This window comes from Kogia breviceps, chromosome 9, assembly GCF_026419965.1.
Source record: "Kogia breviceps isolate mKogBre1 chromosome 9, mKogBre1 haplotype 1, whole genome shotgun sequence".
In the NCBI taxonomy this organism is placed as follows: domain Eukaryota; kingdom Metazoa; phylum Chordata; class Mammalia; order Artiodactyla; family Physeteridae; genus Kogia; species Kogia breviceps.
In genome coordinates, this window is record NC_081318.1 from 7,828,296 (window position 1) to 7,846,772 (window position 18,477).

At 44.4% G+C, this 18,477-nt stretch overlaps 1 protein-coding gene across 2 annotated transcripts in view; it reads right to left on the reverse strand.

Moving 5' to 3' along the window:
• Positions 1-18,477, reverse strand: part of CNTNAP2 (contactin associated protein 2) — a 2,024,023-nt gene that overhangs the window by 110,672 nt on the left and 1,894,874 nt on the right. For both annotated transcript variants that reach the window (XM_067041938.1, XM_067041937.1), the window contains one exon: positions 15,191-15,284. In XM_067041938.1, coding sequence (XP_066898039.1) covers positions 15,191-15,284 — 94 coding nt within the window. The remainder of the gene's footprint in view (positions 1-15,190; positions 15,285-18,477) is intronic.

Here is an 18,477-nt window from a genome sequence, read left to right on the forward strand (position 1 = left end):
ACCTCAGTTGGACCTGTTGCTCTGTTTCATTGAGCAATGATGACTCTCATCTTAACCTCCATGGGTATCATATGTGATAATAGTTATGATGGGCTTTTAAAATTGCAAAGTGCCCTACAAATATAATGTATCATCACAGTTATGTGATAGGGGGTTAAATATAATACAATTCATTCTCAATATTCACAGTATTTATGTTTTCTATAGTCAGTGCAAACACCAAATTTGCAAATACTGAACGTTGCTCTCAGGGGAAATACAGGGCAAGGTTCCTCCTCTGGTCACAGCATTTCATCAACCAATCAATACCTAACCTTGTTTTATGTGTGTTTCTGTTTAAAGACACCTTATTTAACATATGTTGTTGGTTCACTAATATTAAACTCACGGCCAAAAGTGCTGTAACTCAGGCTTGAATGCAGCTAATCTAATCCACATATTTTGTCTGTGAAGCACAAAGCCTTCTCGCACTTAAGGAACAACAGACAGCACTTCAGTATTTCATCTGGTGCCAGTCCAAACAGGGAAATCACTAATAAAAGCCCCCAAACGCAAAAAGACATGGCACTAAAGAGACCACGAAAATGACAGCTGTTTACAGTGTGAGAGCTGAAATAAGAAGGCAGCATTGCTGTGCCCTCCTCAGCTGGAATGTGGGTGTCGGTGACAAATTTTTTGCTGCTCTGCACGTCTCTGCAAGTGACCACAAAAGCACCACTAGTAGATCTTAACAAATAGGTGGATTCGCAGATATGAAATCTATGAATAATGATGACTGACCACATGAATATAAGAAGTTAAATTTTCTGGGTCTTCTGGAATACTCCTGAATATTATAATAAGAAGAATTTTGGCTTTCAAAGCGTTTGATTATTCAGAAATAATTGGGTATACAAATATACACTGTTTGTCAGAAACAGGTGAGCTGAAGATTTGGGACAAAAATAGGTTCCCTGCTTTTGACAATCTGGTTTAACCAAATACTAAAAATGTCATAAAAACAGAACTTATGTTCTCTCACTGAATTTTAATAATAAATGACTTTTTTTGGTTTGTTTTTGTTAACGAAAAATAATTTAATTTTGTAAAAGAAAGGTGGAGATATGATGGTACCGATTTGTTTTCAATTGAACGTTTCCCAAGTTTTCAGTGCTTATTTAATTCCTTGTTTTTATGAGTGACTTGGTATTGAGGTCAGACTTCCCTGTATTTTTTATTAATTAAAAGTCACAGACTAGATGTAGTCACACTGCCTAAGATGCACTGAGCACTTACTATGTAGCAAGCACTATGAGAAGTGCTTTACATTCATCATACCGTTTTTAATCTTCATAGCAAAGCATCTGACATCAGTACTACTATTACCCACAGTTTCTAATTAAGAAAACTAGGGCTTCCCTGGTGGCGCAGTGGTTGAGAATCCGCCTGCCGATGCAGGAGACACGGGTTCGTGCCCTGGTCCGGGAAGATCCCACATGCCGCGGAGCAACTAAGCCCGTGAGCCATGGCCGCTGAGCCTGTGCGTCCGGAGCCTGTGCTCCGCAACGGGGGAGGTCACAACAGTGAGAGGCCCGCGTACCGCAAAAAAAAAAAAAAAAAAAAAAGAAGCTCAGATATGCAGGGAACCTGTTGTAGCTCCTTTAGCAGATGGGACGGCTGATCCCAGGTGTCTGACGCCAGAGCCTGCGCTCCTACCCTTTACTCTTTGTAATCTCCACTTCCAGCCTCAACTTTATTAAAAGATTTGCTTTTGCAGCTGTTTTATCTGGATGTTAGAGTGTGTCTTTTGATTATACTGCTGTAATTATCAATTGTATTTGTTAAAGACACATTTGGGTGACAACGGAAGATGATTATGCCACCGAGAGTGTGTTATTTTGGAAAGAACGAACCTGCCATATGAGATCTTGGCCCAGTCACTTAACCTCTGTGAGCATTGTTTTCTTTAGCTGTGATATGATGAGGTTTAAATACATTATATTCCAGACACTTCTATGATTCTATGAAGGTAAGGATGATGAAAAAAAAAAAAAACCAATGGATTTCTAAGAATGAAAGTTATTAACGCAATTAAAAAAGAATGCCGGGCTTCCCTGGTGGCGCAGTGGTTGAGAGCCCGCCTGCCGATGCAGGGGACACGGGTTCGTGCCCCGGTCCGGGAAGATCCCACATGCCGCGGAGTGGCTGGGCCCATGACCCACGGCCGCTGCGCCTGCGCGTCCAGAGCCTGTGCTCCGCAACGGGAGAGGCCGCGACAGTGAGAGGCCCGCGTACCACAAAAAAAAAAAAAAAAAAGAATGCCAAGCTAACTCACGGGCCAAATTCCATCTAAATAGAAGGCTTCCCTCAGCCTTGAAAAGATTTTGGACATTAAGACTATGTTAAATTTTCTTTAGGACATGAAAAATTAGATATAATTGCATCTCTTCAGTTTTAATATTATTTCTTGCCTACCACTTAAATAAGCTTTCTCATCAGTGTTTTACTACTTCTTTAATCATTATAATAAAAGCTGAAGGCAACTGAGAAGAAATTTCAATTAACTATTTGCCACTTGTTCCTTCAATCTCGCTGCATTCAACGCAGGACGCAGAGGGAACTCACAGGGCGGCGAAGTGCTGTCAGGGAGGCTCTCTGAAAGGAGCAGCAGACAGTTCAACCCACCACATTTTTCTCTGTCTCCATTAAAAACATGCATTCTGTTAATCATTCCCTCCAGTCACACCTCTAAAAGAACTACAGAATTCTAAGCTGTAGATAAATATTGAATTCCTGTGCGTTTCCCAACCTCTACTGGCCAAGGCAAGGAAGCCAGGCATGAACGGGAGACGATGGTGTGATCACGGCACGTTCCTCCTCCTCGCCCATCACCCTTCGGCCGTGTCTCGGGTACCAGCTCCTCGCAGACACTTACTAAACACCGCCCCATGAATAAATAACTCCAGAGAACAGTGTAGATTAGATCCTCTTTTACCTCGATTACTTCTTTAAAATTGAAATTGGTATTGAGGTAACTGTTGAATCACATGCAATTATAGAAATAATAGAGATACCGTGTATATTTTGCCCAGTTTTCCTCAAAGGAAACATTTGGCAAAACTACTGTAGAATGTCACAATCAGGATACTGAGACGGGTACACTTCACTGATGGTACTCGGTTTGTACGCGCGTGCGCGTGTGTGTATTTAATTCTATATGACTGGATCACGTGTGCAGGCTGTATATTCACCACCGCAGTCAGATATTGAACAAATCCAACTGTAAGAATCCCTCGTGTTGCCCTTTTGTATCCACAACCCCTCTGGCCTCTCTTTACCCCTCCCTCGCACCCCTGTCGCCCACTGCCGGCAACCGCTAATCTGTCCTCTATTTCTAAAATTCTGTCACTTCAAAAATGTCATGTAAATGGAATCATTAGGTGTGCAACCTTTTGGGATTGGATTTTCCCTCAGAATAATTCCCTGGAGATTTATCCAAGTGGTTTTGTGTGTCAATAGTTTGCTCCTTTCTATTACTGAGCAGTATTCCACTGTATGGAGATACTGCTTGTATTATTTTCCAGTGGAGCTGTATTCTTTTCTCTTTTGCCTTTCTGAGTAATGACCGTGTCCAGGTCAACCCAAGACACCATCTGCCTGCAGAAGGAGTGCGGGTAGAGGTGGGAGGACGGAGGGTTACTACAGGTAGTGTTCAGTTTCTGACATGTGCCCCGGGGCCATGCATCCACGGAATACTCTGGAACGTGTCCAGAACAGAAGTCTTACTTTTTATCCCCTGGTTCCCAAACCACTTCTCTCCCAATGTCATTCTCAGTAAATAGTACCACCATGTACCCAGTTACCCAGGCCAAAATCTTGGGGAACCATCTTTTATCTTTTTTTTCACCTACCACCCGATCTATCACCAAATACTGCGGGCTCTTCCTTCAACATATTCAATATATTCCTTTTCCAAATGCTCTGCACTGCTGCCATGGTAACTGTTTTGGCGCAAGACAAACTGTTTGGGCCCATCTCTCATCTGGGCTCTACAGCTGGAATTTTGCTGCCCTCCTAAGTCCCTCCTGCCCTTTCCCACCCACCCCTGCGGTAGCTAGCACAGCACCCAGCAGCTGGAAGCATGCTCCTAACAGCTCAGTCGGACCCAAGCCACCTGCTTCTCCCCACCTCACCTCCACAACAGCCTTCAAGCTGCTGTCTAGCTGCTGGCTGAGGCCCTAGCTTCGTCTGTCAGTCCTGTCATCATCGTGGCCCAGCCACCCCAGCTTTCTTGCTGTTCCTTGAACAAGCCGAGCACGTGCCTCCACCTCAGCCTCCCGGCCTGTGCATCGCCCTCCACGCTTCCTGGGACACTTGCCCTCCCGCTGTCCACACGCTGCTGCCCTCACTTCATTCAGGCCTCTGCTGAAACGCTACCTCCTTCTACCTTCTCTGAGAGGATTTCCCCGAATCCTCCTTTATTTTTCTTCACAGCACTTACCACTAGCTAACATCATATTACACAGTTATTTTCTCAGTCTGTGTCCATGCCCACTGGAACACATGCTTCATAAAGGCAAGGGCTTTTTCTGTTTGTTTATTCATTGTTTCATCGCTGTCGCTTGGCATATATAAACGTTCCATATACTTCTGAGTGAATTTCCCCAAGTTCCTTTACTCATAGCTTTTAAGCCACCAAGGACTAAGCAAAGCAGGTCATAGAGTTGTGCTGTGACACAGAGACAGTACCTACGCTTCCAGCCAACACGGGGAAGACACGAAGCTACTTCTTAATCGCAGGAGCGTGTGGTGACAGGGAGCGTGGCAGGCTGCGCCAACGCCCCCTCCCCCCGCCCTCTCTCCCTCCCCGTCACTTGCTGTGTCTCCGACTGAAGAAGCAAGAGTTTCTTTCTCTTCTTGACTCGGGATTTGGTCAAATGGCCTAATTCGGACAACGGCAGGCCAGTGGGAGTGGCAAGACCAAAAGCTTGCGAAGTGCCCACCGAATGCGCTGCTGTCTGTGTCTCTGCCACTGGCTTGAGATGAATTCGCCCGTGTGAGCCTACAGTCCCAGGGGGAAGATGACAGGTGTATCACAGATCCCTCAGCTCTTAACCGACCTGCAGATCAGTGAGAAAAAGCGACTGTTGGAACTGTTCGCTATCTGGCACTTCTTTTGGGGGTCAATAGCTACCTGGTAGAATAAGTGAAAGCAAGGCTTTACTTTTAAGCCCAAGAAGACTATGAGGAAAGATACACAGAGGGAGAGAGAAGAGCTGAGCTTTGGCCTAGAGAGCAGGCAGGGTGCTTACAGGGGGTGACGAGAGGATTGAGGTGGACGGCTCCTGCCCAGCGTCCCGATGCGGGGCTCTGGGAGGAGGCTGCCACGCAGGGGGCTCTGCACCAGCCTGGGGCAACCTGGCCTCGTCAAGAGAGGGGAGAAGAGTGAGCAGATGCGTCTCTGCCTCTCTCCGGCCTCTCCCTTGTGAGGGGTAAACCCTGCGATGAAGCCCGTGACTCCACCGCGGGGCTGCCGTGGGGAGGCTGCCGTGGGGAGCGGGGAGGCCGCGACAGAGACTCAGGGCTCTGTCCCCTCCAGTGAGGGACAAAGGGAGTGATAGCAGATGCTCTCTGGGAGCACTGCTGCAGTCAAGGAGGGACTCGACGTTCCTCAGCCTCAGGTCTTAGCATCCAAGGCCAGACAAGCACCCGGGGACCAGGTGGACACAGGACGCTGGGCTGGAGGCCAGCAGACGGCAGATCTTGCACTCTCAAGGAAGGACCAGCAATGATCCGGGTCCCTCCCTGGGATGATGTTAGAAAGAACACTTAAGCTACAACATCTCGCTGCCCACCCCCTTGTACGTTCCACACACCCACACTCACATTTACAGAAGGAAGCAGGGGACGGGGAGGGCCCCTTGAGAGACTGAGCATCTTCCTCCAGGAGGGACAAAGCACCACAGAAGGGACTGTCGAAACGGCAAGTCAGACTCAGCCGTCAGCCAGAGCGGACACCGTGGATCTGCCCTTGCTATCCTAGAGGAACATCAGCTCACCACAGACAAATGAAGACACCGCATTTTCTCTGCACATCCAAGCTGTTCCATGCATGACAATGTGCAGCTCTGTTATAACCATAGCAACCTCCAATTTGGTCTCCCTGCAGCCTCTCACTCACTTTCCACTCTGCAGATGGTGTTATCTTTCTAAAATGTCGATCTGATCAGGTTATTCTCCTGATTAAAAAAAAAAAAAGTCCTTCCGTGACCCCCTTTAGCCCCTGAGACAACATTAAAACCTTAGCATGACTTGGGACAGAATCCAGTAATATGGCGACGTCTCTGCATTCACCTCGGACACTAAAGACGGCTGACAGTGACCCCCTGAGCTCTGCGCTTTCTTCTGGACTGGGGAGCATGCAGCGTAGGAGTGCAGGACAAGCCAGAACTGCTGGGGAGTTAGTGCTCCTGGCAGCGGCCCTGAGCCGGACCGGGTGGGGAGGAGGAGGAGCGACGCCCTGGCTTCTGCCTGCTCGGCGCTGGCTCCCACAGTCCCCCTGGGCCTGAGCTCTGCCTGCCCGCAATGTGAGTGGCCCGATAATTGTCCATTCCTTCCCTGTTTCATTTCTCCACTCCCCTACTAGTATTTCCTGGGGTCCTTTCTTAGATTAAGCTGGTATTCACGTCCTCACCCCCTTGCCATTACTCCACCGAGGGGCTCCTCCTCTCCTGGAACAGGGGCCGGACCTCTGACCTCACGAGCTCCTCCTGGGAGAACCCAACACATGACAGGTGACCGTACAACTCATCAGCACACTGGGACACATTTCTAGAGTGAATGTGGGCGTTGCTAACGATACACTTGTCCTGGCACGAGGCAACTGGGCAAAGCAGGACATTTGGTCCTCCTTAGAAAGCCTGTTTTGATCGGAACCCAGCTTAGGGCTGCTGCATTTTGATCACCTGCTGCTTCTTACCCTAATTTCAACCCTTCTGAATGAAACTGGCTATGGTTCCTGAAACTTCCCTCACAGCACATTGTGTTTTCAAAGATGGTCATAATACCGCCCAGCCCATGTGCTCCTTTGCAGTGTGACCTTGTCGCTGAGCCGTCAGGAGGCAGAGTCAGCTTCCCCTTTCCTGGAATCTGGGCTGCAGCCCAGATCTGGCCAGTAGCAGCTAGTAAAGAGATTGTGTGTGAGCTCTGAGGCTGGGTCTTAGAGACCTCCAGCTTGCACCTTTGCTTTTTCAATGCTCCTTCGAAGAGACCAGCTGCCATGAAGGGAGGGAGCCCAGGCAGCCATGAGGTAGAGCCCGGGGTGGGGGCAGGGTGGTGGGGTGGGAGCGGGTGTAGGCGGTTGGCTTGGAGGGGAGAACTGGGGTCCCCCCCCACCGGCTGACAGCCCCAGTGAAACTCCTGGCATGCCACGTGACTGAGGCCACCGTGGACCATCCAGTCATTCTTATGCCCCAGCTGAGACCACGTGAAACAGAAGAGCCATCCAGCCAGGCCACAGAATTGTGTGAAATAATTAAGTATTGTTTGAGCCACAGAGCGTTCGGTGGGTTTGCTGAACAAAACAGAGAACTGAAAAATCCCTCCTCTCCCTGCCCTCTGCTCCTCCCCATACCTTTGCCCCGATAACTGTCACTTATCGCTCCAATCTCAGTTTCTATGTCACTTTCCCCGGTGTGCCTTCCCTCGTTTCCTAGACGGGGTTAAGGGTCCTTCCTTCTTGCTCTCAAAGAACCCAGTATTTCCACCTTCCATTTATCCTGCCACCTGTCCTTCCACTTCGAATTGCCTTTTCATCCTTTGCTGCTCTCTTCCAGTTAGAACTAAGCCCCTTTAAGAAACTGTGCCTGTCTTGGACGCCACTGGTGTTCCAATGACATATACAACGCCTGGCGCGTGACAGATGATGACTACATACTTGTTCAGTTATGACTTAATAAAAGTAACTAATGTTTATTACACACATACTACGGGGCAGGCCCCATGCTACCTGTTAAACGTGTTATTTTGTTGAATCCTGTAAAGCAGGGACCTTTACTATTCCTGTTTTATACATGAGGAAAGAGAATGCACAAGATGTTAAGTAACCTGCCAAAGTCATACTGTTTGTAAGTGCCAGAGTAAGAATGCAAACCCACGTGTGTGATTGCAAAGGCTGTTCTTAACTGCAATCCTTTTGTATCAATCAGGATGGGCTAGGTTGTGCCACAGTAACAAACAGCCCTATAGTCTTGGTAGCTTAAGAAAGCAAAGGGTTTTTTCTTTCCGATGCTATAGATTCGTCGTAAGTTGACAGGGTTCTCTGTACATTGTGGTCACCGAGGGATCCAGTTTGATGGAGCAACCACTGTCTTGAGGTCTGTTGGTCACCCTATCAAAGGGACAGAAGGACCCCAGAGGGTCTGGCATCAGCAATTAAGTGTTCTAGCCCAGAAACTGCACATGTCTTTTCTACTCATCACTTTTTTGGCTGGAAATACTCAGTGAGTAGGGCAATGCCTACCGGAGTATAGCACCTCACCCATGGATGAACATAGCGGTCTGTCATCTCCTGCGGTGTGAGGAGACTTTGCCAAAGTTCTGGAAGGTTTTGAAAAACCCTAGAATAAGGATTTCTTAACAACAGATCATAAGATTCACACTTTAGATTATAATGGAAATCATACAGTAGCTACCAAAAAGTCTATCTTCTATCACAGTTGCTTTGATAGTCATAGTTTGGAAAAAAGCTCTGGAACCAATATGACTTACAAACTATATTAAATTCAAATGAATCGGCGTTCACCTTTAATTTTACCACCCCAGACGTTGACACTGACAAAGAGCTCTGGTAAGTAAAGCAATGATTACTCTGCATTAGTTAGTATTCAACTTCTTTCCAAGTACAGCTTCTCAAACTCATACAGAGGAATTAATACCTTTTTCCTATAGAAAAGTTATTAATTAATACCTGTAATTAATTAGGTAATTACTTAAGGTAAGGTATTTCCTACAGGTCTACTTTATTATGATTTTGTATTACTAGGCTGCACAGCCATAACACAAATAGTTATTTTGAAAAACATAAAAAGAGGGCTCAGATTTTACTTTCTAAAAAGAAAAGTAAAATGAATACTGCCATCCTGTAAACAGAGGCTATCTGTTTAATAACACAGAATGTATAGTGACATGATGAGCAGCAGGTACTGACATTCTTCTAAATTCATGTCTATAATGCACCCATAATGGTGCATGACATCAAGGAACCCTAAATATAATTATCCTTTTAGTTCTCACATGGAACAGGAGAACCTTCTCAGCTTTAATATTGCATTTTCCACCTTAAAAAAAATTTTACTTAAAACATATGTCCTGATATAAAGTTATCAGTCATAATTCTAGTTATTATCCTAAAATGTTATGTCACAGAAATATCCAAGTTTCCTGCTAATTGCACTGTACTCAAATTTTTAACCATGCTATTTTAAGTTTTGTCCTCTGTAGACAATCATTACTTTATGCTGATGTTTTTACAAAATGAAGATTTTCAAGAAGACTCATAAAAGGAACTTTAAAAAAAAAACAAATGTAAGTTTCTGATAGCCTTTAGGTAATACCACTGAATTGGGTAACAAATGGCAAAACTCTAATGGAAAACCTGATTGCTTCATCCAGATCAACAGGAATTAACTACATGGGACTGAATGAACTGATGAGTATAGTTTATAACTTTATGACTTTTTGGAAAATATACTAGCTTTAATTTTCACTTTAAAAAAACCATAATCTTACGGTTTCAAGGGTTTTTAGGCTATTGTAGTCTGGTTTCACTCAATCCAGAAAACTCCTCAAAGTACAGGACAAATTTCCATTTAGCTTTTATTAAATACTCTCAATCTTGGAAAGTCCACTACCTCAAAATAGTGACAACTCATTTTTGAATAGCTTAGCTATTAGGAAGTTCTTTCTAATAGGAAACTGACATTTTCCTCTCACTGGGCTACTTTGGTCCCACTGAGTAAGCCTCTACAAAGCCTAACCCTTCTTTCATGGAGCAGTCGTCAAATACTGAAAAGAGATTCTTTCACTTCTCTTAAATCATATCTTTTTATTGGCATAAATATCCTCAGGTCTTTTGATTTTTCCTTCAGGGGTCCTTTATCTATCTGGTCTTCTTAAAAGATTAATATACATCTTATAACGAGGTGCCTAGGATCGGCCATGACATCCCAGCTAAGGTCTGACTGTACTTCCTTGCTGTGGACACAATTCTCTTATTGAGGTAGTTCAGTACTATGTTTATTTAAAAAATCAGTCACCACATAATGTTGGCTCATATCAAACTGTCCATGAAACCAACACCCTGAGTCTTTTTCTGTGATACCAGGAGTCTTCCATCTTCTACTTACGTGCTCTTTTTTCCTTTCGGTCTAAGTGCAGGAATTAAGTTTATCTCATTATATTCCATCTTATTATTTTTATCCTATCTTTCTAGCCTGTCAAGATGCTTTTGAAGTGCTTTTTATCATCCAGCTTATTAAATGATCCCTCTCAGCTTTGTGTCATTTGCAAACTTAATAAACATTCTATTTGTGTCTTTATCCAAGGCGTTGATAGAATTGTTGGAAAAACGTGAGTAATACAGAAGACCTGCCTCAGGCTTCCAATTGACTTAAAGATTCTCTTGAAAGATTATTAAATCTGTTGCTGAAAATCAGACATATAAAATCTATGACATCACTCAGCTAGTAAATGATGGACATAACTAGGTCGGGTGATATCTCTACTTTGTCAAGCTCTGCTCATTGCTAGGGATCCTGACTTCCTTCTCGGCTTGGAGGATTCAGAAACGTGGCAACTCATTTCAAAATTCTGATGTTGGTTGACAGCGATCACCGTTTTATTTCTAGGATATATTTCCTCTGTTCCCTTTAGAAGTCACACTTGTCGTTGACTAGGTATCCTTTCATTCTTTTTATGTGTCCTTTTTCAAGCAATGCTCATCAAAGAGCTCCATGTGGAGTCCTATTATTTATTTAGATACACCGCCTTTTCCTTCTTTTATGCGATCAGTTTCTGATTAGCAGCCAACTCAGCTAACCAACATCCTGGGGGCATGGATCGCTAGGGGGTGTCAAAACCTTACTGGTTTATACTCGATATCCTTTTGAAGTTCAGCCCTCTTTCCAGGTGGATATGTACAGAGCTGGTGAATGCATATTGGTTGTTTCTCACTGAAGTGTATGCCAATTTCAGAGGGAAATTTTAAAGTGCTTCTCATGAGTCCTGCTCCTACTAAATGACCAAGCTTTTAAGGAACATTGGCTGGAGGAGGTGGCCAGTGATCCGCCTCGCCAGACACCCACATGTCTTTTGTGGTCCTCACTGTGACTCCTTTGATTGTATTAACAGAATTTATTTTCAGAGTATCAGATCTCTTCCTTCCTTCTTTATCCTTGCGAAAGACGCAGGTGTTATCAGGAAGTAATGCCTAGCTCTTGGTGTCACACATCTGTTTCAAATGCCACCTCTACCAATGACTAGGGGGGACATTAAGCCAGTGGTTCTCAGTTGGTGGTGACTCTGCCCTTGGGGAGAACAGCTGGCAACATCTAGAGACACAGCTGTGATTGTCACAACTTGGGTTGCTACTTGTATCCAGTTGGTAGAGGGCGGGGGTGGGGCACTGCTAAACACCCTACAACGCACAAGTCAACCACCACAACAAAGGATTACGTATCTGACCCCAAACTGCAATAGTGCTGCTGTTGGGAAACGTGCTTTAAGAAAATAACCTTTCTGAGCCTTGGTTCCGTTTCCTGTACAATGAGGGTAACAGTGATCCAGGGCAGTGTCGTGTGGATTACAGGAAGCACTGTACTTAGAACACACACCGTAATGACTGGCACAGAGCCAGCATCAGAAAACGGTAATCAGGGCTTCCCTGGTGGCGCAGTGGTTGAGAGTCCGCCTGCCGATGCAGGAGACACGGGTTCGTGCCCCGGTCCGGGAGGGTCCCACGTGCCGCGGAGCGGCTGGGCCCGTGAGCCGTGGCCGCTGAGTCTGCGCGTCCGGAGCCTGTGCTCCGCAACGGGAGAGGCCACAGCAGTGAGAGGCCCACGTACCGCAAAAACAAAACAAAAAAACGGTAATTGTTTTTGTTAATTATTACCAGGCAATCGGTTACTTCCTAAGATGTTATTAACTTAATACTAAAAAGGTAGTTCATTTACTCCACAAATATTTTTTTGAGCACTTTCTATACACTAGGCACTGATCTGGCTGATGCAAATAGATTAGTTAAAAGGAAAAATAGACAACACACCCCAACTTCCGGAAGCTAACAGCCTGCAAGTAGGCACTATGTTCCCATTTTGTAACTGAGAGAACCCAGGCCCTGTGAGGTTCAAGAAATGTACCCAAGGGTTCAACACTGATAAGGGGCAGAGCCTGGATTCAAACACCACCAGCTGCTACAGACCGAGGTGTCTGTAATTTGTGTCTCCCCAAATTAATATGTTGAAATCTTAACCCCCAATGTGATGACATCAGGGGATGGATCTGGGATTAGATGATGAGGGTGGAGCCCTCTCGAATGAGATTAGTGCCCTTCTAAGAAGAAACAGGAGAGAGCTCGCTTCTCTCTATGTCACATGAGGATACAATGAGAAAACGGCTGTCTGCAAACTAGGAAGTGGGCCCTCACCAGACACCCGATCTGCTGGTACCTTGATCTCAAACTTCCCGGCCTTCAGAACTGGGAGAAATAAATGTCTGTTGCTTAAGCCACCTAGTCCGAGCTGACTAAGACACCAGCTTTGCCTGATTCCAAAGCCTACATGCTTTCTACCCCATTATTATCAGACACCTGCTCTTAGGAAAACCAGATTGCAAGGTGTGTGGGAATGGCAGGTCTCACTGCTGTGCTAATTTTTATTTATTGTCTTAGCATCATCATCCATACCCTCTCATTCTGCAGGATATGCTTTTTGTTTCTTTTCCCTTCTACTCTTTATTAATTTAACAAATATTTATTGAGCACTTGCTCCTTGTTAGGATACAGTGGAGCTAAGACACACTGCCTTTCGTCTGCACAGAGCTCCAGGGCTGGTGTGGATGAGAGTCTGTCTCAGCTACAAGTCTCGTGTGGGACCTGCAGCATCACCTTAACTTACCCTCAGGTGCACGAGGCTATGAGGCCACCTCCATGTTGGGACTGCGGATGTCCTTACAGGTATTTGCATTTATTTATGTACCTCATCACATGCACAGTTAGCTTATTTGCACAGCAAAATTTTCCTTTGGTGAACAGGAAACTCTGGGTGTAGCATTCATACATCTGAAGTTCATGTTATGCTTTTAGCTTGACACAGATTTCTAGCACAGTAAATACTTAGTTATTATAGAGGATTTGCCTTTACAATGTTATTTGTTCATGATCTTGAAGGTCCACGCCTCATTGCATATTGTAATTTTGCTGAAGTACCAATTTAATCACCTGACGTGAAATGCTGATGAACAAGAGAGTGTTACTCATAGTGAGGGAACCTGGCAACCACCCAACATTCCTGTCAAACTTGACTTTGTGAGTTTCACTAAAGAAATAAAGTCGATTGTTTCAAGTATGTTCATGGTGGGTGTTACTTTAGGAATATCACAGTGCAGTGTCTTTAGGAATATCAGTGTCATAGTGTAGGGTTTGTTTTGATGGAATCATAACAACCCTGAAGGAACACTTGAAATTTCCAATTATTCTTCACTGAGCTGTGGAATGCATGTGGCGGCATTTGGGCACTCACCAGCATCTCAGGGTCCACGCCTTATGGATGCGTAAGCCTCTATTCCACTAACATACTGGCATATGTCAATAAATTATAATGGCATCACTCGACTTTCAGCTGCATTCCTTCTGGACCTTGACCCTTAATGACAAGTTCTTTTGATCTGTTTAACCATGGACTCTCGTCAGAGAGACGCAGCTTCAAAAGTCTACTTTACCACATACTAGTTGAGTAACTCTGGCATACTGACCGTGCTCGGCTTTAGTTTCCTCCTCTGTAAAAGGAGGATAATAATCATAGGTCTTGCTTAACGGGATTGTTGTGACATTAAGTTGTCACATTTACACACGTAAGACTTTTAGCACAATGCCTGAAACGGCAGGTGACCCGTGAGTCTGGGCCCTCTTTCCTTTTCCACTCCCACCCCACCGACTGAGCTATTGCCCCTCCTTCCCGCCCTTTTGCTGAGGATGTGGCCCTTTCCCATGGGGCCTTACCTACGACTCTGTTTGCCCCCCGTCGTGCCTGGTGTCTTCCTGGTTCTAAGCCCTGGAATACTTTTTGCTCTTGGCCGCTCTCCGACACGGGATGCAGGGCTTAGCCCTCAACTGGTCAACCTCTGCTACCCCAACCTCCTTCCTCTGCCTTTCCCTGTCATTCCTGAGTCAACCACCACACAGGCTACAGCACAGTAATCAGGAACAGAGACCCCGGGATCTGACTGCCCGGGTCCAAGTTTTGATTCCATCACTTACATTGGTGGCCTTGGGTATGTTATTTAACCTCTTGGTGCCTCAGTTTTCTCATTTGTAAAATGGAGATGATCATATTGACTATCTCATGGAATTGCTAAGAAGAGTAAATGAGTTCATGTATCTGAAGTGCTTAAAATGGAGCTTGGCCCATAGAAAGTCCTATATAAGTGTGTATTATTGTTATTTACTATTATAGGTTGGGTCCCCTGTTCTCTTCATTATCTGCTAGCTCCTCCCCTCCCCCATCTTTTAAAATGAGTGCTTTTAACGATTACTAACATTCCGATCACAAATTCACCTCCTCCTTGGCCGGCACATTACCCACCATCTGACTATTTCCACTTCGGGTTCACGATGTACGTTCTCTTAGAAAAATAATTCATTGGCTTTACATTAATCATTTAAAAATGCTTAGCCAATCACATCTCTATTTAATCTAGATAGCACTGATGTGTAGTAAAGAGAAGGGCCAGGGTGGCTCTTAAATGAACAGATTCCAGATCAAGAAGCCAGGAGCAGATACTCGGTTTCATATGTGTTTTAGTCTGTCACACACCACATAACATGGGTTTTATCACCATCATTGACTTAGAGGCCTCCACCACCAATCACAATGTATTTCAAAGGCGAATTAGTAGCTTTAGAAAATTATGTGAGCAATTTACCCCAAATTCTTACCTATAACTTTTCCTAGAAAGAGCGACTTGGGAGAATTGAACAGAGTGTCAGATGAACTTGGCAGATGGTAACTCACAGAAGGATAATGATCCAGCTGCAGGAAGAAAAAGAGAGACACTTTTAGAAGAATGTCACCATCCTGCACTGGACTCAGATCTCCCAGGGGGGATGACCTCATTCTTTGAACCTCAGTTTCTGGATCTTATTTCATCACGGCTGACTCTGAAATACCAGCCTGAGAAAGTGGGAAGTCCATCCCTTCCTTTGCCGGGGTTATTGGAAAACAAATTGAGCTTGGTAAGTGAAGACCCTTTATGAATTGTTCTCCAGCTTATGCACATTTTCTGTGGATAATTACCTGCTGGATTAAGATCCTTGCTCATTTTAACAGAGTGAAACCTGCTTGATCCAATCCCTAGTATTGACCTCTGAGATAGAAAATGCTCCATCTATAGCGATGGATTTTCTTTAGGATCGTCTTATTATACTGTTTTCTTCACCGTTTGGGTCTATCAACTTGCACACAAATATTGATCTTCAGAATATATATATATATGTTCAAATATGAATATGAATATATTAATATATATGGATATGTAATTCAAATGCTGAGATTCAGGTTCACAGTTTTCTTGCTTATCAAAATGAGGGTGATTTCTCCTTCCTGCCATGGGGCAGGGACATCAGAGCCTGGAGGGGACAAAGACACCTTTGCTCTAGCAGAGCTGTCTTTTCAGAGTGGAGCTGAGTTGGCAGCAGAGGGAGGAAAAAATGAAGCAGGTGGGACTAGCTTACAGGTAATGCCTGTTGTAGCAACGCACATTTCTGATTACACTTCCCACGTAAAAGTGCAAGTGGTGGTGTCCCAGAAACACAGGGCTTCTCTTGTCCTTTGTGTCCCTAAGTGGCTTTTCTTGCCTTAGCTGAGTTTTTACAACCCAAACATTCTGGCTGTGTTTCCCCAACTGTGAGCTCCTAGAACTTTCTGTGCTTCTGTGTACCCACATGTGAAAAGCCTCTCTTGTAACCTTTCTTTTTTGTGAAATGAGTTTAATACCTGCTCAGGTGAGCATAAGGCAAGGTGTGGGTCAGAAGGAAACACTGCATCCCTATCTGGCAGGGCCCTCCCGTGGGAACTGCACCAGGAAGCTACTTGCTGAAGGCAGTAGCACAGACTCCAGAAACTAGATCCACTCCCGGGTCTTGGCTCCTCACGGGCCAAGATGGGCAAAGCTGCAGGAAGGAGACCTGCTTCCAGGAAGGAGAGGGTGGCTGGAAGTGCGCGGGGAGGGAGCTAAACTCACTTGTCAAGAGGAGAATGAGTTACTTTGCGGAATGATGGCTAATTATTAATGACCTCCTATACCGGAATTTTGAGACTGCTTACTAGAAACCTCGAGGTTATTGTTACTCAAGGTTAAGAGTCAAAGAATCATCACGTCTCAGAAATTTGGGGAGTTTTGACCTGCAGAATAGGTACTGTAAGCTTTTTTTTGTGCATGGGTGAGTATCTATCTGGTAGCACTGTGATAAAAGTCCAAAACACATGATTAAAGCAATCAGCGGCGTGTTCGACTATAATTTTGAAAAGTTTTCCACAATTTCAAGTGCATCTTTAACAAAACACTTATTTTGGCCAGAGTCTTAAACATTTTACTACTTTATTGTATTTTCTCTGGAGCAAAGGCAACCATTTCTGCTGCTAAATATTAACTAGCTGCTTTGGCGCCACCTGGTGGCACACATGCATAACTGCTGCGGTCCCTCCATCCACTTCTACTGCCTGTTGTCAAAAGGCTTCCTGAAGTGCCGATATATCAATAATTAGTAAGCTACCCTACTATGCTTCAGTGATGATCTCCCCCTAAATACTTCTCATTTAATCTATTTTGTTAAATAACTTAAAAATGGATACAAAGAATATATGTTCATTATAGAGAAAAATAATAGATTTGCAGACAAAAATTTAATGTTAATTTTTTATGTCTATTCTTTTGATTTCTTACAAAAATTGGATGGAACCCAGCTAACATATTGTTTTGCATTTGCATTTACTTTTCATTACTTAACAATGTAATAGACTTTCTGTGTCAATACACATACAACTAAATCATCCCTTGCAATGAATGATGGGTATTCCATTTTATGGATATATGGTACCCAATTTTTAAAAAATATAAAATTTCTCCGCTTAGACTTTTATATTTCTCGTATCTTTGGGCCCAGGACAGTGCTGAGCACATAGCAGCTCCTCAATAAAAATGTGCTGACATTCGTTGCTTCAACTCTTCCAGCAGCGGACACAGGTGAAATCGCTCAGAGGTGGCCTGATTCACACAACAGAATTACCCTTCTTTTCCTGAACTGTTTCTAGGGACCCAGACCAGACAGAGTTGGCTTTGGGGCACATTTTATATTATCTTTACTGAGCTCATGTAAAATAAAATTCCTAGTTTGTCTCCATAGGTTACTTTCAGCTCTTCCCCTTCCTTCATATATGCAGTTGGTGACTTGAACCAAAAGCTAAAATTTACATTTATTTATACTAAATTTATTTCTTTTGTTTTGAAGCATAATAATAGCCTACTCAAAAGTTTTTGAATCTTGATTCTGTCATCAGTGATTCTGCCTGGTTTTGATTTATGTATAAATATCACAAACATGCCAAGTCTTCATTCATTAATGAAGTCATTAATGAAAAAATGTTGGACAGGAATCTAAGTGGGCAATGATCTATAATTCTAATACAAATTACTTGTTCAGTTAGGAAAATCTTTTGGAACAACTGACATAGAAAATATGACAAGTGCTGAAGATACACAGGAAGGCTTTAACGTTCACAAAGATCAAACTCTCGTGTCTGCGGTAATTCTGTAATAAAAGAGGAAAGCAGGAGGAGAGCTACGAGGAAAGAAGAGTCTGGCTGACGTTTTCCTTCTCTCTCTCTCACACTCCCTCCTGCCTTGTGCTGAGGAGGAGGGAGGCAGGTGGGGTTGCGGGAACAGGAGGAGGTGAAGTGGAGGGCAGGACAGGAAAGGCAAGAGCAGCTCGGGGGGCCTTGAAGACGTGGCTCCGTGAAGGATCCCGGGCTCTCTGGGGTGACGAGCCAAGGGATGCGGGCGCCCTCTAGAGGCTGAAATAGGCAAGGACCTGGATTCTCCCCTCACAGCCTGGGGTGCCGGGGGAACCAGCCCTGCCAGCACCTGAGCATCAGCTCAGTGATACTAATTTTGGATGTCTGGCCTCCAGAACCATAAGATAATAAATCGGCGTTACCCTAAACTTGT